Here is a 17,260-nt window from a genome sequence, read left to right as displayed (position 1 = left end):
GAGGCGGGAGCAGGAGGGGCTGTGGTTTCTGCCTCTGCCGGAGCCAGAGCTGCCTCTGCCCAGGGTCGGCTGGGAAGATGCTGGGTGGGCTCCTGCTCCGGCTGCTCCTCGCCATGGCTCTGTGCCCCGGTGTCTTCGGGACAGGTACAGCCCCGCTCCCACTCCTCTTGCTCCCCGAACCCATCCTCCCTGTCCCTGCTGGGGCCTCGTCCCTTGTGGGCTGCTCCCCAATGGCCCCCGATGGAGGCTGGGTGGTCTGTGCCGGGAGGCGGTGGTCTGCGTGCTGGGGATAGTGGCCCAGGCATGGTGGTGCCGGGGCTGGTCCCACTGCAGCACGCCTTTGAGGTGAGAAGTGATGAACCCCTCAGACCAAGCATGGGGAGGTCGGGGCTGGCCTGTGGGCTTTCCCCTCCCCTCTGCCACCACCACGCTCCTTGCCTGTGTTTGCCCTTGCTGGGGCGATGGCGAGCGCTGGAGGTCACGGCACACAGGGGGCCAGGGCCACCAGCAGCCAGTGCTGGGTGGGGCTGTGCTCAGCCGTGACCTGAGCCCACCCTGAGGGCTGAGCCCGGGGCTCCTGTGCCATGGCAGAAAGGCCCCAGGGGGCCGGGGCGCTCCCAGCCCGGCCCATCCCTGCTGGGGCTGAGGAAGGCTCCGCTCCGCAGTGTCCCTGCAAGGGCCACCTTGCTGGAGCTGACAGCCCATCCCACCGGCACTGCGCCGGCTGCCAGCACGCCACCTTGCCTTGACGCAGGGGTGAAGCCCAGCGCGTGCCCCGTTCACGAGCTTTGCAGCACCCCCACAGCGGGGGCTGAGCCCCGGCACTCGCCAAGTGCCCGCTCCTCACTGCAGTCTCAGTGCAGAACCTGCACCTCTGTGAGGGCTACACGGACCCCGATGGCCGCTACCACCCCGGCTTCTACTGCCCGCGGCTGACCGACCCGGCCAGCCACCGCTACTGCTGCCACCCCAGCCCGCGTGCCCTCAAGTCCTGCTGCTCCCAGCTGGCCCTGGAGGCCATCATCGGGGTGAACCTATCCAGCCTGGCCAGCCCGGGCCTCCTCCGGTGAGTGGGGCTGCAGCCTGGCCATGGTGCTCAGGGCTGGGGCTGCGGTGCCTGGGAGGTGGGAGGGGGCCGCAGGGCCTCCGGGCTCTCGGCACAGCCCCGGGGGCTGGCGTGGTGTCACCCCTGGGGCCCAGAGCTGGCCCTGGCTGGGCCCTCCCTGGCACAGGGGTGCCGGTGTGGGGGCCATGGCTGCCCCCTCCTGAGGTGCCCTCCCCCCCCCGCAGGAACCCGCTGGCCCTGCCCTTCGTGGGGCTCTACGGGCTCCTTGTCCTCCTCCTCATGGCTGTCGACCTCTTCCACTTCTACCGGACCCGGCGCTGCCGCCTCGGCCGCCTCCTGCCCCGCGCCGGCTGCCCGCCCTGTGGCCCTCCGGGGGGGCGCCAGCCCCGCTCCCGGCCGTCCCGCAGCACCCGCCTCCCCGGGCGGCTGCCGCCCCACGGTGCCCCCGGCCCGACGCCCCCCGGCCGGGCCTGCTGAGGGGGCGCCGCGGGCGGGGCGGGGGTAGGGGGGGTGGGGGGACGAGCACCTGCCGGGCCGGGGCTCGCTGCCCGGGGGTGCTGCGGGGCGCGGGTGGAGGGGGGCGCACGGGGGGGGCCGGGGGACACACACGCGAGGTCGCACGTGGTCGGTGCCGGCACCGCCGGGCCGCGGGGCGGCGCTGGGGGCTCCCGCCCGCCCCGCCCCTTCCGCCCCCGTCACGTGACACGGGCGGTGGCGTCCGGGTTCCCCGGGCAATCGGCGGCGACGTCACGGGCGCGGCGAGACAGGCGCGATGGAGGAGGCGGTGAGCGAGGGCCCGGCGGGCCGGGGGCTGCTGGGGCCTGGCCTGGCCTGGTCTGGCCTGGCCGGGGAGGGCAGGGCAGGGCAGGGCGGCTGCCGCCGCCGCCGGGGGGGGGTGGCGGCTGCTGGGGCCGGGCTGGGCCCGGGAGGGCGGCTGCCGGGGCTGGGCCCAATGTGATGGGGGGGCCGGTGCCCAGGGTCCGTCCCGGGCCAGCCGGCGCCGGCGGGGTCCCGTCCCAGGGGCCCTGTCCCGGGCCCATCCCCGGGGCAGCCGGGGGGCAGCAGCCCGTGCCCAGCCCCCCCGGCGCGCGTGTCCCAGCCGGTGCCCCTCGGCAGGTGACGGCGGGGCAGCTGCGGGAGCGGGGCAACGCGCTCTTCCAGGCGGGGGACCACGCCGCGGCCCTCGCCGCCTACACGCAGGCGCTGAGCCTCTGCGACGCGGAGCCGGAGCGAGCCGTGCTGCACCGCAACCGGGCCGCCTGCTACCTGAAGCTGGTGAGAGCGGGGCGGGTGCGTCACCGCGGGCCCTGCAGGAACCTGCCCGGCCGCCCCGGCCTGCTGGGGCTGTGCTGCTGGCGGCTGCCCCGGCCCATCCGCCTTTGCCAGCTGTGCGCCTGCGCTGGGAGGCCCTGTCGGTCCCTGGGCAGGACGCTGTCTGGTGTTTTCTCTGCTCACCTTTTCTCCTGGGCCTGCCCGCTGTCCCGTGCTGCCCCACCTCCCGGGTGGGCTGTCAGGGCCGGGACAGGGCACTCCCGTCCATGCCTGGGCTGTGCCTATGCTCTGAGGCTGTTCTCCAGGCAGTCAAGGCAGTCACAGCGTCTGTGATCTCCCATCGTGGAACTCTCTGAGGCAAGGGGGAACACAAGGAACTTCAGGGGCTTGAGTAGACTGGGAGCACTTGAAAAGCATCAGGGGACCCTAGGGCTCGCTGGGGACCCGATGAGCATTGTGCTCTGGGAAGGATGGGATGTCCTACTGGGCTGGCTCACTGTCCTCAGTGACGCTGTTCCCATCCTCAAACCCCACAGTCTTTTCCCTGCTCTTCTCTCTAAAGTGGCGGGTGCTGCCTCTGCCCACAGCAGGCTGGGCTGAGCGAGGCCTGCACGGGCAGCGCGTCAGGCGTTTCCCTCTCGCCGACTCTCTCTCTGCAGGAGGACTATGCCAAGGCAGAGGCTGATGCATCTAAAGGTCAGTGGTGGCTGGCAGGGGACTGGCCTCTGTGCGCTGCCTGTCAGGGCAGACCGGAGCAGTCCAGGGGCTTTGCGATGGATCCCCCGCTCATCTGCAGCCATTGAAGCCGATGGCCGGGACATGAAGGCGCTGTTCCGCCGGAGCCAGGCACTGCAGAAGCTGGGCCGCCTGGACCAGGCTGTCAGTGACCTGCAGCGATGTGTGAGCCTGGAGCCCAAGAACAAGGCCTTCCAGGAGGCCCTGCGTGCCCTGGGGAGCAGCATGCACGAGAAGGTGAGTGGGGAGGTAGCATGGGGGGTGGGGGCTGCTGTGGCCCCCCCATGGGTGTGGTGGGCTCAGGGAAGCGGGTGAGGGCTGAGCTTCTGCTCTGTCTCAGATGAAGACCATGTCCTGCACGGACTCGAAGGTAGAGCAGATGTTCCAGATCTTGCTGGATCCTGAAGAAAAGGATGTGGACAAGAAGCAAAAGGTCTGAGCTCTGGGGAGTGGAGGGCAACACAGCTTGGCTGGAAGGCAGGGAGGGGAGGAGTGGTATTCCCAGGTCAGCGCTGCTGGCTGAACAGTGCTGCCCGGGCAAGGCCAGGCTTCCCACCAGCAGAACGTGCTCCTCGGAGATTGGGGGCGGAAGGCAGGTGCCTGTGGCTACGCTGGCTGCCCAGCCAGCTTCCGCTGGGGAGGTTCCCTGCGCATGGTGGGCTGCGTTCTGGTGGGCAGGCGACCCAGACATGAATCTCCTTTCCCAGGCTGCGCAGAACCTGATTGTGCTGGCACGAGAGGAGGCCGGAGCAGAGAAAATCTTCCAAAGTGATGGTGTGCGGCTGCTGACACAGCTGCTTGACACAGCCAAGGCTGACCTGATGCTGGCGGCCCTGCGCACCCTGGTGGGGCTGTGCTCCGGGCACCGCTCCCGGGTAGGTCCCGCTGTAGCCCAGCTCTCCTGCATGACAGGGCCTGACCCAGGGGAATTGATGTCGGGGAGGCTGCGAAGCGTGTCAGGCAGGGGAGCGTCGCTGGCCTCTGCCTGTGGCTGGCTGCAGCCCTGCTGAGCAGAGGAGCTCTGAGCTGTCACCTGCCATGCCTGAGTCTGTGAGCGCCTTGTTGTGACAGGGAACTGTCCTGATAAGGTGCTGGGAAGCACTAAGGCTTCCCCAAAGTCTCCAGCAGACAGTTGTGCTTGTACCTGTAGACCACGGCCATCCTGGTGGAGCTGGGGGCCCCTCGTCTCTCAGCGGTGCTGGGTGTGGAGCACGAGCAGGTTTCCCTGGCTGCCTGCAACCTTCTGCACGTGATGTTCGATTCCCTGAAGGAGGGGCTTCAGAAGGACTTCCGTGGCAAGGAGGATGCGGTGGTGCTGGGTGAGTGTCTGCTGCCCTGGCTGGCTGGCGTGGGGTGGGGAGCGTGTCCTGGGGAGGCACTGAGCTGCAGCGGGTTCTTCTCCCGCTGCCCACCTTGTCACCACTCCCTGCCGCAGAGCCGGCGCTCTGGGTCAGGGTTAATATGAGGTTGAACTGGGAGGCAGGAGCCCCTGGTCATGGCAGCATCTCCTGCCAGCCTTACCAAGGCTGGGGTGAGGCCTGTGCCCAGGGCGCTGACTGCTGGGTGCTGTCTTTTCTGGAAGATTCCTCCAAGGACCTGAAACTGCTGATCAAGCACCTCCTGGAGCTGCTAGCACTGGAAGGGGCCTCTGCGCACGGCCGTGACAATGCCCTCAACCTGCTCATCAAGGTGGTGCCCAGAAAGTCGCCAAAGGAGACCAACAACAGCTTGAGCCTCTGGGTGATCGACCAGGGTGAGCAGAACAGTCTGCAGCATCCCGCTGGGGCATCGTGCCCCTCTGCCTCGGGGTGCCGCGTGCCTCTGTTCTGCCTGCGCACCCCATTTTGCTCCTCACTGGGGTGTCTGACCTCATGTTCTCCTAGGCCTGAAGAAGATCCTGGAGGTGGGAAGTACAGTGTGCGGCGCCCCGGGCAGCCTGCCCGTGACAGAGAACAGCCGGATGAGTGCCTCGGTTCTGCTGAGCAAACTTTACGATGACCTGAAATGCGATGCTGAGAGAGAAAACTTCCACCACTTGTGCGAGGACTACGTGAGGTGAGCCGGGGCGTCCTTGGGGGCGGAGCGGGGGGTTCAGTCTCATACAGCCAGCACCCTTCTGGGGAAGTAGCAGCACCTCTATCGCCACCTTTTTGCCCTTAGTGATAAAAGCAGATTGCAGACCCACCAGAGACCTGCTGTGTTGGGGTTCAGCAGGTGGGGCTGCGTGTGGCTGAAGGCGGTGGGTGGGATCAGCCTTATCCTTCCTGGTGGTCTTCCCCTGCAGGAGCTGGTTCGAGGGGCACGAGCTGGCTGGGAAGCTGCGGGCCATCCAGACGGTGTCATGCCTGCTGCAGGGCCCCTCGGATGCTGGGAACAGGGTGCTGGAGCTGGAGGGGATCATGGACAGCGTGCTGTCCCTCTGTGCCTCTGTCTGCGAGGCCCACCAGCTGGTAGCGGTGGAGGCACTGATCCACGCTGCCGACAAGGCCAAGCGTGCCTCCTTCATCACCGCCAACGGTGTCAGCCTGCTCAAGGAGATCTACAAGCACAGCGAGAGGGACAGCATCCGCATCCGGGCGCTGGTGGTGAGCGCGCCGGGAGTGTGGCGGGACGGGAGGAGCGGCTGTGCCGAGCCCTTGGGTGGTGCTGGGTGGGCTGTGGCTGCAGGGCCTGTGGGTCCGCAGCGCTGTCCCCTCCCTGCTGGGGGGCTCTCGCAGGCGCCTCGGGGTGACCTTGGCCCTTCCTGCTCTGATGCTCTGCCCCTGGCTGCAGGGGCTCTGCAAGCTGGGATCCGCCGGAGGCACCGACTTCAGCATGAAACAGTTTGCCGAGGGCTCCACGATGAAATTGGCCAAGCAGTGCCGCAAGTGAGTGCTGCCGGCTGTGGGGCGGGGGGGAGCCGGGCAGGGTGCCCCGCAGCCTGGGCTCATGGGGCCCATCTCCCAGGTGGCTCTGCAATGAGACGATCGATGCGGGCACGCGGCGCTGGGCGGTGGAGGGCCTGGCCTACCTCACCTTCGATGCGGACGTCAAGGAGGAGTTTGTGGAGGACAAGGCAGCGATGCAGGCCATGTTCCACTTGGCCAAGGTGCGTGCTGAGCGCTGTGGCGGGGGCCCTGGGTCATGGGCGCCCTGGCACTGGGGAAACACGCCGGAGGGGGTTGTGGGGCTCACGCTACGGGAATGGGGTGTGTGCAAGGGCCCAGTGGTGCTGGGTGGGCTCGAGCCCTGGGCTGTCCTCTCCATCGTGGGTGTGATGGGTGTCCCATTATTGCTGCAGTCGGAGGACAGGAGTGTGCTCTACGCAGTTGCCTCCACACTAGTGAACTGCACCAACAGCTACGACCACGAGGAGCCAGACCCCCAGATGCTGGAGCTGGCCAAGTATGCCAAGCAGCACATTCCGGAGCAGCACCCCAAGGTGAGCAGAGCACAGCCGTTCTCGGGAGCTGCCAGGAGCCCTGGCCCTGGGGAGAGCGCGTGGGTGGGCAGAGCCCAGGGTTCTGGGTGGGGACAGGGTGTCCCTGGGGCCTTCAGGGGTGAGGTCAGAGACTTCGCAGCAGATGGCAGCAGGTGGCAGGCTGGTGCCACTGAGCCGAGCGGTGACCCTGCCTCTGGGACAGGACAAGCCGGACTTCGTGAAGCGCCGGGTGAGGAAGCTGCTGACGGCTGGTGTGGTGTCAGCTCTGGCCTGCATGGTGAAGAGCGAGAACCCGGCGCTCACCAACTCCTGCCGGGAGCTGATCTCCAGGTACGGGTGTGGAGGGGAGTGGCAGGGAGGGAGCTGGGTTCTGAGGCTGCCAATGTCCTGCTGGTGTCCTGCCAGCGAACTTACATGCCTGTGGTGAATGCAAGCTCCTAGGAGCAGAAAGGGGGTGTCCGGGAGTCTGGTACAGCCTGGGCCCACTGCAGATGTCTGGGTGCTGCTGGGACCCACTGTGGCAGGTCCCTGACTCCAGCTGCTCCTGCTTTGTTGAACTCCTAGGGTGTTTCTGGCGCTGGTGGAGGAGGCAGAAGACCGGGGTGGTGTGGTTGCGCAGGGAGGAGGCAAGGTAAGGGGACAGGCCTCGCGGTGCTGCTGGCCTGTGCAGTGCTGTGCTGCTCCCCCCCAGTGGGGCTCTGGGGAGGGCTGGGGCTCTGGGGGAGGGTGGCTGTGGTTTGGCAGGGGACCACACTGGCTCCCTCATACACGAGACTTGGGGAAGCTGGGGCTGCTGTGACCTGGCTGCAGGACTGGCTGCTGTGTCTCCGTCTGCAGGCTCTCATCCCACTGTCCCTGGAGGGCACCGAGGTGGGGCAGACCAAGGCAGCTCAGGCCCTGGCAAAGATCACCATCACCTCCAACCCAGAGATGGCCTTCCCTGGAGAGCGGGTGAGTGTCACCGCTGCGGGGATGGGTCTGCCAAGCAGGGGCCCTGTGTGGGCAGTCGGGGCTGCGCAGGGGCTTGCATGGGAACGGCAGTGGGGACGGGGCCGCAGCAGGGGCTCGTCCCACCGTGTGTGCCTGGGCTGCTGCAGCCAGGCGTGTGTCTGCCCTGGGGAGGCGTCGGGCTGAGCAGTGCGAGGGGGGGCTGCCCTGGTAGGAGCTGCCCCAGTCCCTGTGTGCAGCATCTGGGATAGGGTAGGCTTCTGCTCCTCCTTGCCCACTGAGAAAGGGCTCGGCAGCCCTGGAGCTAAAGGCTGCAGGACTGGTGATCTGAGGCGGGATCTGCGTCGCAGGAACTGCCAGCATGGGTTTGCCCTTCCCTGGGGAGCAGGAGGTGGCACGACCCTTGATGTTCCCCACAAAGGCCTGACGGCCTAGGCCTGACCATGGGAGCAGCTCTGCCTTTAGGCTGGGCTCAAAGCTCCCTGCACCTCCCTCGCTCAGGGTTCGAGCCCTGCACTGCTGTCTCCACAGATCTATGAGGTGGTCCGGCCCTTGGTAAGCCTTCTGCACCTTCAGCGCACAGGCCTGGAGAACTTCGAGGGGCTGATGGCGTTAACCAACCTGGCTGGCATCAGCGAGAGGCTGCGGTAGGGGCGGTGGGGCCAGCGCGGAGCTGGACCAGGTCGGGGGGAGAGAGGGGGCCTGTCCCTGTCTGGCCCGGAGGCGTGCTGCCCTTGCACAGGGAGTGCTCACGCTCTTCTGCCCTGTTGCAGGCAGAAGATCCTGAAGGAGAAGGCTGTGCCCATGATCGAGGGCTACATGTTTGAGGAGCATGAGCTAATCCGGCTGGCTGCCACGGAGTGCATGTGCAACATGGCCATGAGCAAGGAGGTGAGGGCTGGGCCAGGGTAGGCTGGGCGTCTGCCCTGGGCTCCCAGCCCCCTGCCCTGGGCTCCCAGCCCCCTGCACTCCCATGTGCCCCCCTCTTCCTCTGCAGGTGCAGGAGCTGTTCCTGGCTGAGGGTAGTGACCGGCTGAAGCTGATGGTCCTGTACAGTGGGGAGGAGGACGAGAAGCTGCGGCGGGCAGCTTCAGGGACCCTAGCCATGCTGACCGCCCTGCACCCCCCCATCTGCAAGCGGATCCCCCAGGTGGTGAGTGCCCAGTGGCGGGACAGCCCCCAGTGTCCCATATTCCCTCTCCTGATGTCCTGGAGCTGTGTCCCAGCGCTGGCCCCAGGAGATGGAGCAACCTGTCCTGACCTCAGCCTGACTCTGAGCCGGGGCTGGGGGTGTCGGGGGGCCATCAGGGCTGCGGGGAGCTGGCCCCCCTCTCATGGGAAGCAGCGCTGAGTGCGGCCCCCCTGCCCCCACAGACGGTGCACTGGCTGGAGATCCTGCAGGCCCTGCTGCTGAGCCCCAGCGCGGAGCTGCAGCACCGCGGGGCCGTGGTGGTGATGAACATGATGGCGGCCGAGCGGGAGGTGGCAGAGCAGCTCATCGCCAGCGAGATGCTGGAGATCCTCTCCGTGCTCGCCAAGGACAAGGACAAGCCACGTGTGGCCCAGGCGGCCAAGGAGAGCCTGGCGCAGGCTGTGGCTTACGGCCTCATCAAGCCCGACCCTGGCCAGGAGTGAGGGCCTGGCCGGGGGCTGCCCGCACACTCTGCTCCGGGTGGGCGCTCACTTGCTGCTCTGGGATGGCTGCCCCTGGTCAGGGTCCTGGCTGCCCCTGGTCGGGGTCCTGGCTGCCCGTGGGGGCTGGCACGCTGCCGTGGGGCTGGGGCTGGGGCTGCGCTCCGTGGCACCTGCCCGATGCCCCGGGGCGAGGGGGAGGATGGGGCTCGCCGCTTCCCTGCCACCGTCTGCCCTAACCGGGAAGGCCGGCCCGGGGGCCGGGGCCCTGCACGGCTGGGCCTGGTACGGCGGCGGGCCCGCCCGGTGACACCGCACTAAAGCTGCGCTTGGACCACGGCCCCGCCTCTGTCCCTCTGTCCGCCGCGCCACCCCGCCCCGAGCACCGCCCGCCGGGGCCGCCCCTTCCCGCCCGGTGCAGTCTCCTCCCCCCGGGGCCGTCCCTCCCGTCCCGTCCCGCCCCGCTATGGCGGCTCCGCGCCGCGCCTGGCTCGTCTTCGGCTTCAGCATCGAGGAGGCGGCGGGGGAACCGGGCCCGGGCCCAGGTCCGCGGCGGCTGGAGTCGGGCCCCGGGGGGATCAGCCGCGTGTGGCCCGCCTGGAGCTACGTGGTCGTGGAGACCGGTGAGCGCCCCCCGGGTCCGGCCTGCCCGGTGCTCCCCACCGGGGCCGGTGCTTAGAGCCCCGCGTCCCCGTTCTTCCCGAGGTGCCGGTGCCGCCCTGTGCCCGCCTGCTGCCCGATTGCCCTCTCCGCTCCCCCGCGCTGCCCCGGGACGGCGGGCCCCCGTTACCCCCCGCCCCCTGCGGTGCCGGTTTCCCCCGGTCTGTCCTGTCTTGACCCATCCCTCGACGCCGGTCCCCCGGGATGGTCCCCCCTCCCTACGGCGCTGGTCCCCCCCGGAATGTGTGTGTGTGTCCCTGCGCTGCCGGTCCCCCCGGGATGTCCTCGTTCCGTTCCCCCCTCCCCGCGGTGCCGGTCCTCCCGGGTGTCCCCGTTCTGTACCCCCGTCCCCCGGGATTCCCCCCCCCGCGGCGGTGCGCGTACCCCCGGGATGTCCTCGTTCCGTTCCCCCCTCCCCGCGGTGCCGGTCCTCCCGGGTGTCCCCGTCCTGTGTCGTGTGTCCCCCCCCCTCGCCCCGCGGCTGGGCGCTGACGGCCCCTGTGCGGCAGGCGCGGGGCTGGAGGTGCGGAGCGCGGGGCTGCGGCGGCGGCTGCCGGGCTGGGCCGAGGCGCTGCCCTCGGAGACGCACCTGGTGCTGCGGGGGGAGGCGGCGGCCCAGGCCTGGCCGCGGGCGGCGGCGCTGCGGGGCGCGCTGCGGGGCGCGCCCGCCTGGAGCCGGGCCCTGCCGCCGGGGCCCCGCCGCCCCCCGCCGCTGCCGCTGCTGCCCGGCGGCTTCGCCACCCCGCGGCCGCCCTTCTTCGCCGCGCTGCCCGGGGGGGTGCGGGCCCGCGGGCTGGCCCTGGGCCACGAGCACGCCCTGGCGCTGGGCGCCGCCGGGGAGACCTACGCCTGGGGCGGCGGCAGGTGAGCGCTGGGGGTGGGTGGGGGTGGTGTACGGGGCCGTGGGGTGCAGGAGGGGTGCGGGGGAGGACGCGAACATAGGGTACCCGCCCCGCGGGAAGGGTGCAAGGGGCAGGGTGGGGCGTAGAGGAGGGATGCAGGGAGGTGGTACCGGGTGTATGAAGGGGATCCGGGGGGGGGGGGATATGGGGGCACAGGGGGGTGCAGGAAAAGGGTGGCGGTGGGGAGGGATGGCAGTGGGTTTGCCAGGCGGTTGGGAGGGAAGGCAGGAGGGCGTGGGATTAAGGACGCGAGGGGTCGGGAGGTGATGCGGGGACGGGTGCTGAGTGTGCCAGGGGGTCGCAGAGAGAATGATGGCGGGGTGCAAGAGGGACACCGGGGAGGATGTGGGGGATACAGGAGGGACTGCAGGGGATGCAGATGAGAGGATGGCGGGGTGGGGGGGTCACCTCAGGGTCTGAGTCGTCCCCCCCGTTAGCTTTCAGGCTTAAGACAAACTGGTTCAAGTCTCTGTAGTGTTGATTGATTAGTCAACACAGTAAAATAATCTAATAAAGTGATTACATGGTCAGTAAACTAGTAAACACACCACTCATTACTTCATGATCCGGTTACTCTTCATGGTGTTGCACATAACTATTGAGCTACAATTAATAACTCTTAAGTAATCTTGATTACATACAAGTAATGTATGTACTCTTTTCTTTCTCCTTTCCTTCTGCTCTCCTGCACTGCCTGGGGTTAGGGTGCAAGTCTCTCCCTCCTTACCTTGCCACACTGCTTGGTGTTAGGGATGGGGGTGCGGGGCGGCTGTGGGGCCACGGAGGCTTGGGGAAGGGTATGGGGGTGCAGCAGGGACAGAAGTATTGGGGCGCAAGCCCATCCCTCCTTACCCTCCCACATCACCTGGCGTTAGGGTGTGAGTCCATCCCTCTTGGCTCAGCTCTCCCATGTCTTCAGGCCAGTGGTGTGATGGAGGGGCCAGCGGGTTGTCCCCGATACTGTTCCCTATTGGTCCCAGTTTTGCTACTCGTACCCAAATCTGGCATTTCTCACACTATCACGAAGCAATCTCAGCCTCGTATGTCATTGCTGATGTATCTGATGCACCCTCCCTGAAGGGTGTTCCCAGCCCCCCTGGGTGTCTGCTTCACCCCACTGCGCGGTGTTCACCCCTGCGCTGACGGGATGTTGCTCACCTGAGCCAGGTCCTGCTGAGCGCCAGCACGTGTGTGTCCCCTGGCGCAGGCAGCCTGGCTCACGGCTTCTGGGGCGCGCTGGCCCTGCCGTGCCCCCCCCACGCCTGCGCTCCTGTTCCCGCTGGGTCCCCCCTCGCTGGCCCTGCAGGCCCTCGGGCAGCCCTGTCTCCTCTGTGAGTGCTGGGGCTGCAGCTCCTGTGGGGCCTCTGGCTTGTGGCCCCATCAGGGCAGCCTCTGAGGACACTCGGGTCTCTCTGTGTGACCACTGAGGTCCCTGCGGTCCCTTCTGGCTGAGTCTGCTGCAGTTTTCAGGATACCCAGGCATGTAACCCTCCTATCTGGTCCTGCAGCGCTGCTCCTGTGGTACCCGGTACTGTATGCGCAGGATGTAAAGGTTGGTTCTCCTCGCAGCGCTATTGACATAACTGCAGGGTGCGGTATCAAGTGTAACACAGCCATAGGTTTTGGGGACCGTCCCATAAACCCATCATACCAGTGACTGATGTACAATCGGCAGTTCACTCTGTCCCCAGTTAAAAGATTTTTATTCTCTAACGCACTCGCTAGGCTGTCAGCTTTCTAGTCTCTCAGCTTCTCTCTGGGTGCTGCAGCGATGCTGGGGTGTTTCACCCCGTCAGGCCAGCCGGGTCCCCGGCTGAGGTTGTTGGTCCATCAGCTCAGCACACGGGTGCTGATGGCTGGGCACCACGTCTGTGCTCTGCGTCATTCTTCACCCAGCTGCTTCAAATCAGTGCAAGGTTCAGCTCCCTCTGTTCCTGCTCCTCCGTAACATACCACAAAAACACCAACCCGCCATCAAAGTTCTGTTTGTTTCTGAGATGGAGGTTGGTACCATCCGTCTGTTAACACTTCAGTACAAGATCCCTCTGCTACAGCCCTGTAGGAGAGGAGTAAACCCCTTGGGAAAAGCGTCTAACCCCTGACTCCATTTCACTTGCCAGCAGTTGTACTTGGGTGCAATAAACAGCCGGAGGCATCGTTCAGTTTAATCTCTTAAAGGTGTGTTCTGTTAGCTTGGGGGTTGCTTTTGCACATGCTGCCCCGGCTGCCCCATGTCCAGTAACGTTTTCCCAGAAGACGACTGAGGGCACAGCTCCAGGCCATCCCTCCCCTGGATCGTGTGATTTCTACTGCCTGGCACCTGCCAAGGGATTCCTGCTTCTCCCTTTGCTCCAAGGCCGAGGTGTGGTTACATATTTGCCAACACAAGATGCCGGTTCCTATCTGTGCTGCGGTCTGTGTCGCTTCTATGCAGCATTGCAGCCCCCACAGCTGCTGCTGCTCCGGGTTCCTGCCCCGTCCAGTGCCATCGGTTCCTGCACAGTGGGCTAAACCCCCCCCCCAGGGCCACGGCACACGGCAATGCAGCCTCTCAGTCCTAGAGCTGCAAAGATGCACAGGGAGCCATGGGCCACTAAAGCCCCGTTACTGTAGGGCTCGTTTCTGGGCATAGCTGAAGCATCACTGGGTCTTAGTCGTGCTCCGACCCCCCCCCCCCCCCCCCCGCTCGGTAAATCTGTCGGGTTGCGGCCGTACATCCCCAGTGCCACAGACGGACATGCACAGGCACTGGGTCGGGATGCCGGTGCACGGTCAATCCTGACCACAGTAACTATTGGTTGTTAATATCTGTAGGGTGGAAGGGATTACGTGTTCCTCTTTATTTGCTGCTTACAGAAGACAAAACCACCGAACACTGTCGGTTGTAGTCCACAGAGCTGCGTGACCCGGCCCATCGCCCTCCCTCTGTGTTTCTGATCGTCTCAGGAGCATTTTGTTCCCCATTCTCTGTTCATTGGTGGCTGAGGTCTTGGCCAGCTGGTCCTCATAGCAAACATAAAACTCAATTTAAATCAGCAGTTGTTCCATTTGCAGGCACTGCATTGTCTTGTCCTTCTCGCTTTCCCTTCAAAGGAAAGGTTTCTACACTTGTGAACATGTATTTTAGGATTAACTTTTTTGGAAAAACTAAATGCCGTGGTTAAGCTTTGGTTATTCGACAAGGCTGAGAATCCTCTAACACGTCCCAGTGCCGTGTCCCGCAGTGTTATAGCTCTTCTGTATAACTGCTAGGTGCTGGCCCCGCCTAAGCTTTCGTAGCCCCTTTCTTACTATAGGCTGTAGTTGCCTTCGCCTGCTCGGGTAGAGAGTGCCCAGAGCGCCTTTCCTCGCTGCTGCAGATCCTTCCCTGCCCGTCGGCTCTCGGAGCCACTGCTCGGTGCCTGCAGCTGTGCTTGGGGGCCAGCCAGGAACCAGCCCCGCTCTCAGCCCTGCTGGGTGCATCTCTTCGCCTTGGTCTTCTGCAGATATCCCCGTGAAGAAAAGCCATAGGTCTTTCCACTGTTGTTGCATTAGCACAGTTTTTGGCATTCTGTTCCGACACTTTGATGATCCCCAGGACTCAACACTACAGTCATCTGCTATGTGCTGCTGAGCTGTTTATTTTACCTTTACAGCCCCTTCCAACTCTTTCTGCTTTTGCAACAGCTTTGACAATTAAAGCCACTGGTGCTTTATCTTCCACTTGCTCACCACCAACCCCCCCCCCCCCCCGCAGTCTGTAACTGGGCTGTCAGCGTTCTGGTCCTGTGCGCGGGATGCCCTGTGCTGGGCGTTGCCCTCCCGCCGGCGCTCGGCTTTTCCCTATTTCTGGAGTCACCTCTTCCCCTCAGATGTGGTTATTCCTTCAGCAGCTCAGGCTCTGCCAGCCTGAACGGTGCCGGGAGCTGTGTGCGCCTCCTTGCCTTCGCCTTCTCCTGCGCCGTGGCTGGCACTACCCGTCCCGCCCCAGGGCCATTGGTGCTTAGTGCTGCTGGCAGCACCCGTGGGGGCACAGCTCGCCCACGCAGGGAGGATTTCGCACACCTCAGCGTGTGGGTCCAGGTCCTGCCCCACGTAGCCCACACGGGCCTGCCCTCCTTCGTGTGCCCGCCATGTGAACCGCTCATCGTGGAGGCTGGTGCCACCCCCCCCAACCCCCCCCCCCCCCCCCCGATGAGCCCAAACTTGTCCCCTCAGGGGATCCCCTGCTTTCACTTTCAGGCTTGGGGCCAAACTGATGCCGACACTGCGCTGTTGATTGCTGGCTCAGCAGGGCCCAAATAAGCTCAGCAATCAATTAGATGATCAATGGACTAACTTGTAAACACATTAATTTTCAGAGTTGTGTCATTCGCTGCACCGTTGCACAGTGATTGCACGACAAGACAGACTCTTGTCTCGTGCATTGTGCAGCTGCTACTGAATTACAGCCTTGCGTGCTGCAACCCGACCACCCGGCCTGCTGGGCACCAGGGCCACCGAGCCCCCGCCAGCCTCCCACGTGGCCTGGCACCGGGGTGCAGGGGCACCCTTCTTCCCACCCCTCCACCCCCCTGGCTGGGCCCTGTGCCCCTGCCGCATCCCTCGCCTTTGGGACACGGCCCCGGTGCGGGGGCTGGGGGGGCTGGGTCAGTGGCAGCAGCACGGGCAGCAGCAGGCAGGAGGGACTCGGTCAGGACCACAGGCTCACAGTGGGACAGGGAGGCACGAGGGCTGGAGGGCAGTGGGGTGTGGGAGGTGTCTGTCTGTCTGTCCGTGTGTGTCTCCCTGCAGGCACGGGCAGCTCGGCCACGGGAGCCTGGAGTCAGAGCTGCAGCCGCGGCTGGTGGAGGCGTTGGCCGGCATGCCGATGCAGGCAGTGGCGGCCGGCGGGTGGCATTCGGCCAGTGTTAGTGGTGAGGGGCCATTCTGGGGGTGGGAGGCGTGGCCAGCAGCAGCACACGGGCCCCGCAGGACTAGTCCCCCACGTCGCAGTTACCCCACGCCCCTGGTCCTGGGGGAGCCCAGCGCACAGCACTGTGCCGTGTGTGGTCGGTGCTGGTGCCCCCGGAGCACCCAGCCGCTGCCGCCAACGGGGGCTGAGGGCTGAGCTCTGCTCCAGGGCCACCCCTGATGCGCTCCCACCCCCTGCAGAGGCAGGAGACCTCTATGTGTGGGGCTGGAACGAGTCGGGCCAGCTGGCCCTGCCCTCCAAAGCGCTGGCAGAAGAGCGGGCACAGGATGAGGACACGGGTGCAGGTGAGGGTGCTGCTGGCCGGGACAGTGGGTGGTGCTGGGTCCCCACACAGCCGCAGGCAATGCCGGCAGCTCAGTGCGGGGCCAGTGCGGTTCGAGCCTGGCAGGGCCCGGTCACTCCCGGGAGCTGAGGGTCGGCTCTTCCCCAGGGGACACTGAGCTGACACCCCACCAGGAGCAGCCGGCTGCCGAGGACTCCGCATTCATTTCCATCCAAGCGTTCCCAGCGTTGCTGGATCTGCCCCAGGATCTGGAAGTCAGCAAGGTCAGCTGTGGGTCTCGGCACACGGCCATTGTCACACGTGAGTACCTGGCTCTCGCCGGCGGGGCGGCGGGCAGCACCCCTGCTTTCGGTGCTGCCCGGGAGCGGGGCAGGGGCGGCTGACAGGGGCCGGGGCTCACCGGGACCTGGTGGGGCAGAGGCCAGAGGCCGGCAGCCCCCTGTGCTGCAGTGCGGGTGCTGGCTGACGGGTGCTGTCCCCTTTGCAGGAGGCGGCGAGCTCTACACCTGGGGCTGGGGTAAGTGAGTCCTTTGCTCTGGGATGGTACAACACCCCCCAGGACCAGCTTTTGTTTTCTGCTCCCTTACCATTGGCTGCTGTTACTTGTATAATGATTTATTTTATCACTGTGAGGTTTCATAGCAGAGCACTTCCACGGGTTCCTGGCTGGAGCTGTTCGTACAGGGGTGCTCTCACATTTCCTCCCTCCCCCCCAAATGCCTGGAGAGCCATCGCCCTGTGAGGGCAGAGGCCCCAGGGCCACATCGTGGCACAACTGTTGTGTCTGCAGGTAAATACGGGCAGCTGGGACACGGGGACAATGCCAGCTCTGACCAGCCACGCCGCGTCGAGTACCTGGTAGCCGAGGGGCTGCAGGCAGAGGAGGTGGTGTGCGGGCCCTGGACCACCTACGTGTGTGTGCTGGAGCCATGAGGGCCCTGCAGCCCCCCCCACCACAGCTGCCTGCAGTGAGGAAGACACAGGCAAGCTCTGCTCCCGTGCGCCTGCTGCCAGGACCAGCCCCACTCTGCCCTTGGAGGGGGGCAGGCAGCCCCCCAATACAGGACCTGACCGGGTTTAGCCCACAATGAACTGAACCAACACACTGGAGCTAGGGGCTAGCGCCTGAGCCTGCCCGGGCTACAGCTGCACAAGTGCTAAAGACAACCAGGGGAAGGACTCTCTACACATTTATTACATCTACTTTTCCATAATGGCTGTGGTGGTGCTTCATGTTGAGTACAAAGGACATTCCCAGCTCCCCCTGGCCCCTCTGGAGCCAGCCCTGGCTTAAAGCCATGCCTGACCCTCCCCCCCCCCCCCCAGCAGCAAGGCCACCCCAGGGGAGCCTTTGGTCACCCCACAGACACACAAACAGTGGCAGCTA

General features: G+C 65.7%; 3 protein-coding genes across 3 annotated transcripts; all 3 read left to right on the top strand.

Annotated features, from left to right (window-relative positions):
- The first annotated feature begins 113 nt into the window (after positions 1-113).
- On the top strand, positions 114-1,543 carry LOC143165217 (protein shisa-like-1). Its single transcript, XM_076348672.1, has 3 exons — positions 114-144; positions 853-1,066; positions 1,291-1,543. The coding sequence occupies exons 1-3, from the start codon at positions 114-116 to the stop codon at positions 1,541-1,543; spliced, it is 498 nt and encodes a 165-aa protein (XP_076204787.1).
- Positions 1,544-1,793: 250 nt separating this feature from the next.
- On the top strand, positions 1,794-9,413 carry UNC45A (unc-45 myosin chaperone A). The gene is made up of 20 exons (XM_076348213.1): positions 1,794-1,850; positions 2,183-2,341; positions 2,998-3,034; positions 3,135-3,310; positions 3,414-3,506; positions 3,781-3,948; positions 4,224-4,392; positions 4,656-4,826; positions 4,957-5,128; positions 5,358-5,658; positions 5,846-5,940; positions 6,020-6,161; positions 6,354-6,494; positions 6,697-6,824; positions 7,059-7,125; positions 7,332-7,445; positions 7,974-8,089; positions 8,216-8,333; positions 8,440-8,595; positions 8,817-9,413. The coding sequence occupies exons 1-20, from the start codon at positions 1,839-1,841 to the stop codon at positions 9,075-9,077; spliced, it is 2,796 nt and encodes a 931-aa protein (XP_076204328.1). The 5' UTR covers positions 1,794-1,838; the 3' UTR covers positions 9,078-9,413.
- Positions 9,414-9,496: 83 nt separating this feature from the next.
- Positions 9,497-17,087, top strand: RCCD1 (RCC1 domain containing 1). The gene is made up of 7 exons (XM_076348214.1): positions 9,497-9,697; positions 10,244-10,598; positions 15,410-15,531; positions 15,770-15,874; positions 16,021-16,173; positions 16,361-16,390; positions 16,664-17,087. The coding sequence occupies exons 1-7, from the start codon at positions 9,541-9,543 to the stop codon at positions 16,804-16,806; spliced, it is 1,065 nt and encodes a 354-aa protein (XP_076204329.1). The 5' UTR covers positions 9,497-9,540; the 3' UTR covers positions 16,807-17,087.
- Positions 17,088-17,260: the final 173 nt, after the last annotated feature.

The sequence above is a fragment of the Aptenodytes patagonicus genome, chromosome 10 (assembly GCF_965638725.1).
Source record: "Aptenodytes patagonicus chromosome 10, bAptPat1.pri.cur, whole genome shotgun sequence".
Classification (NCBI taxonomy): domain Eukaryota; kingdom Metazoa; phylum Chordata; class Aves; order Sphenisciformes; family Spheniscidae; genus Aptenodytes; species Aptenodytes patagonicus.
This window is presented reverse-complemented; position numbering and strand designations above follow the sequence as displayed.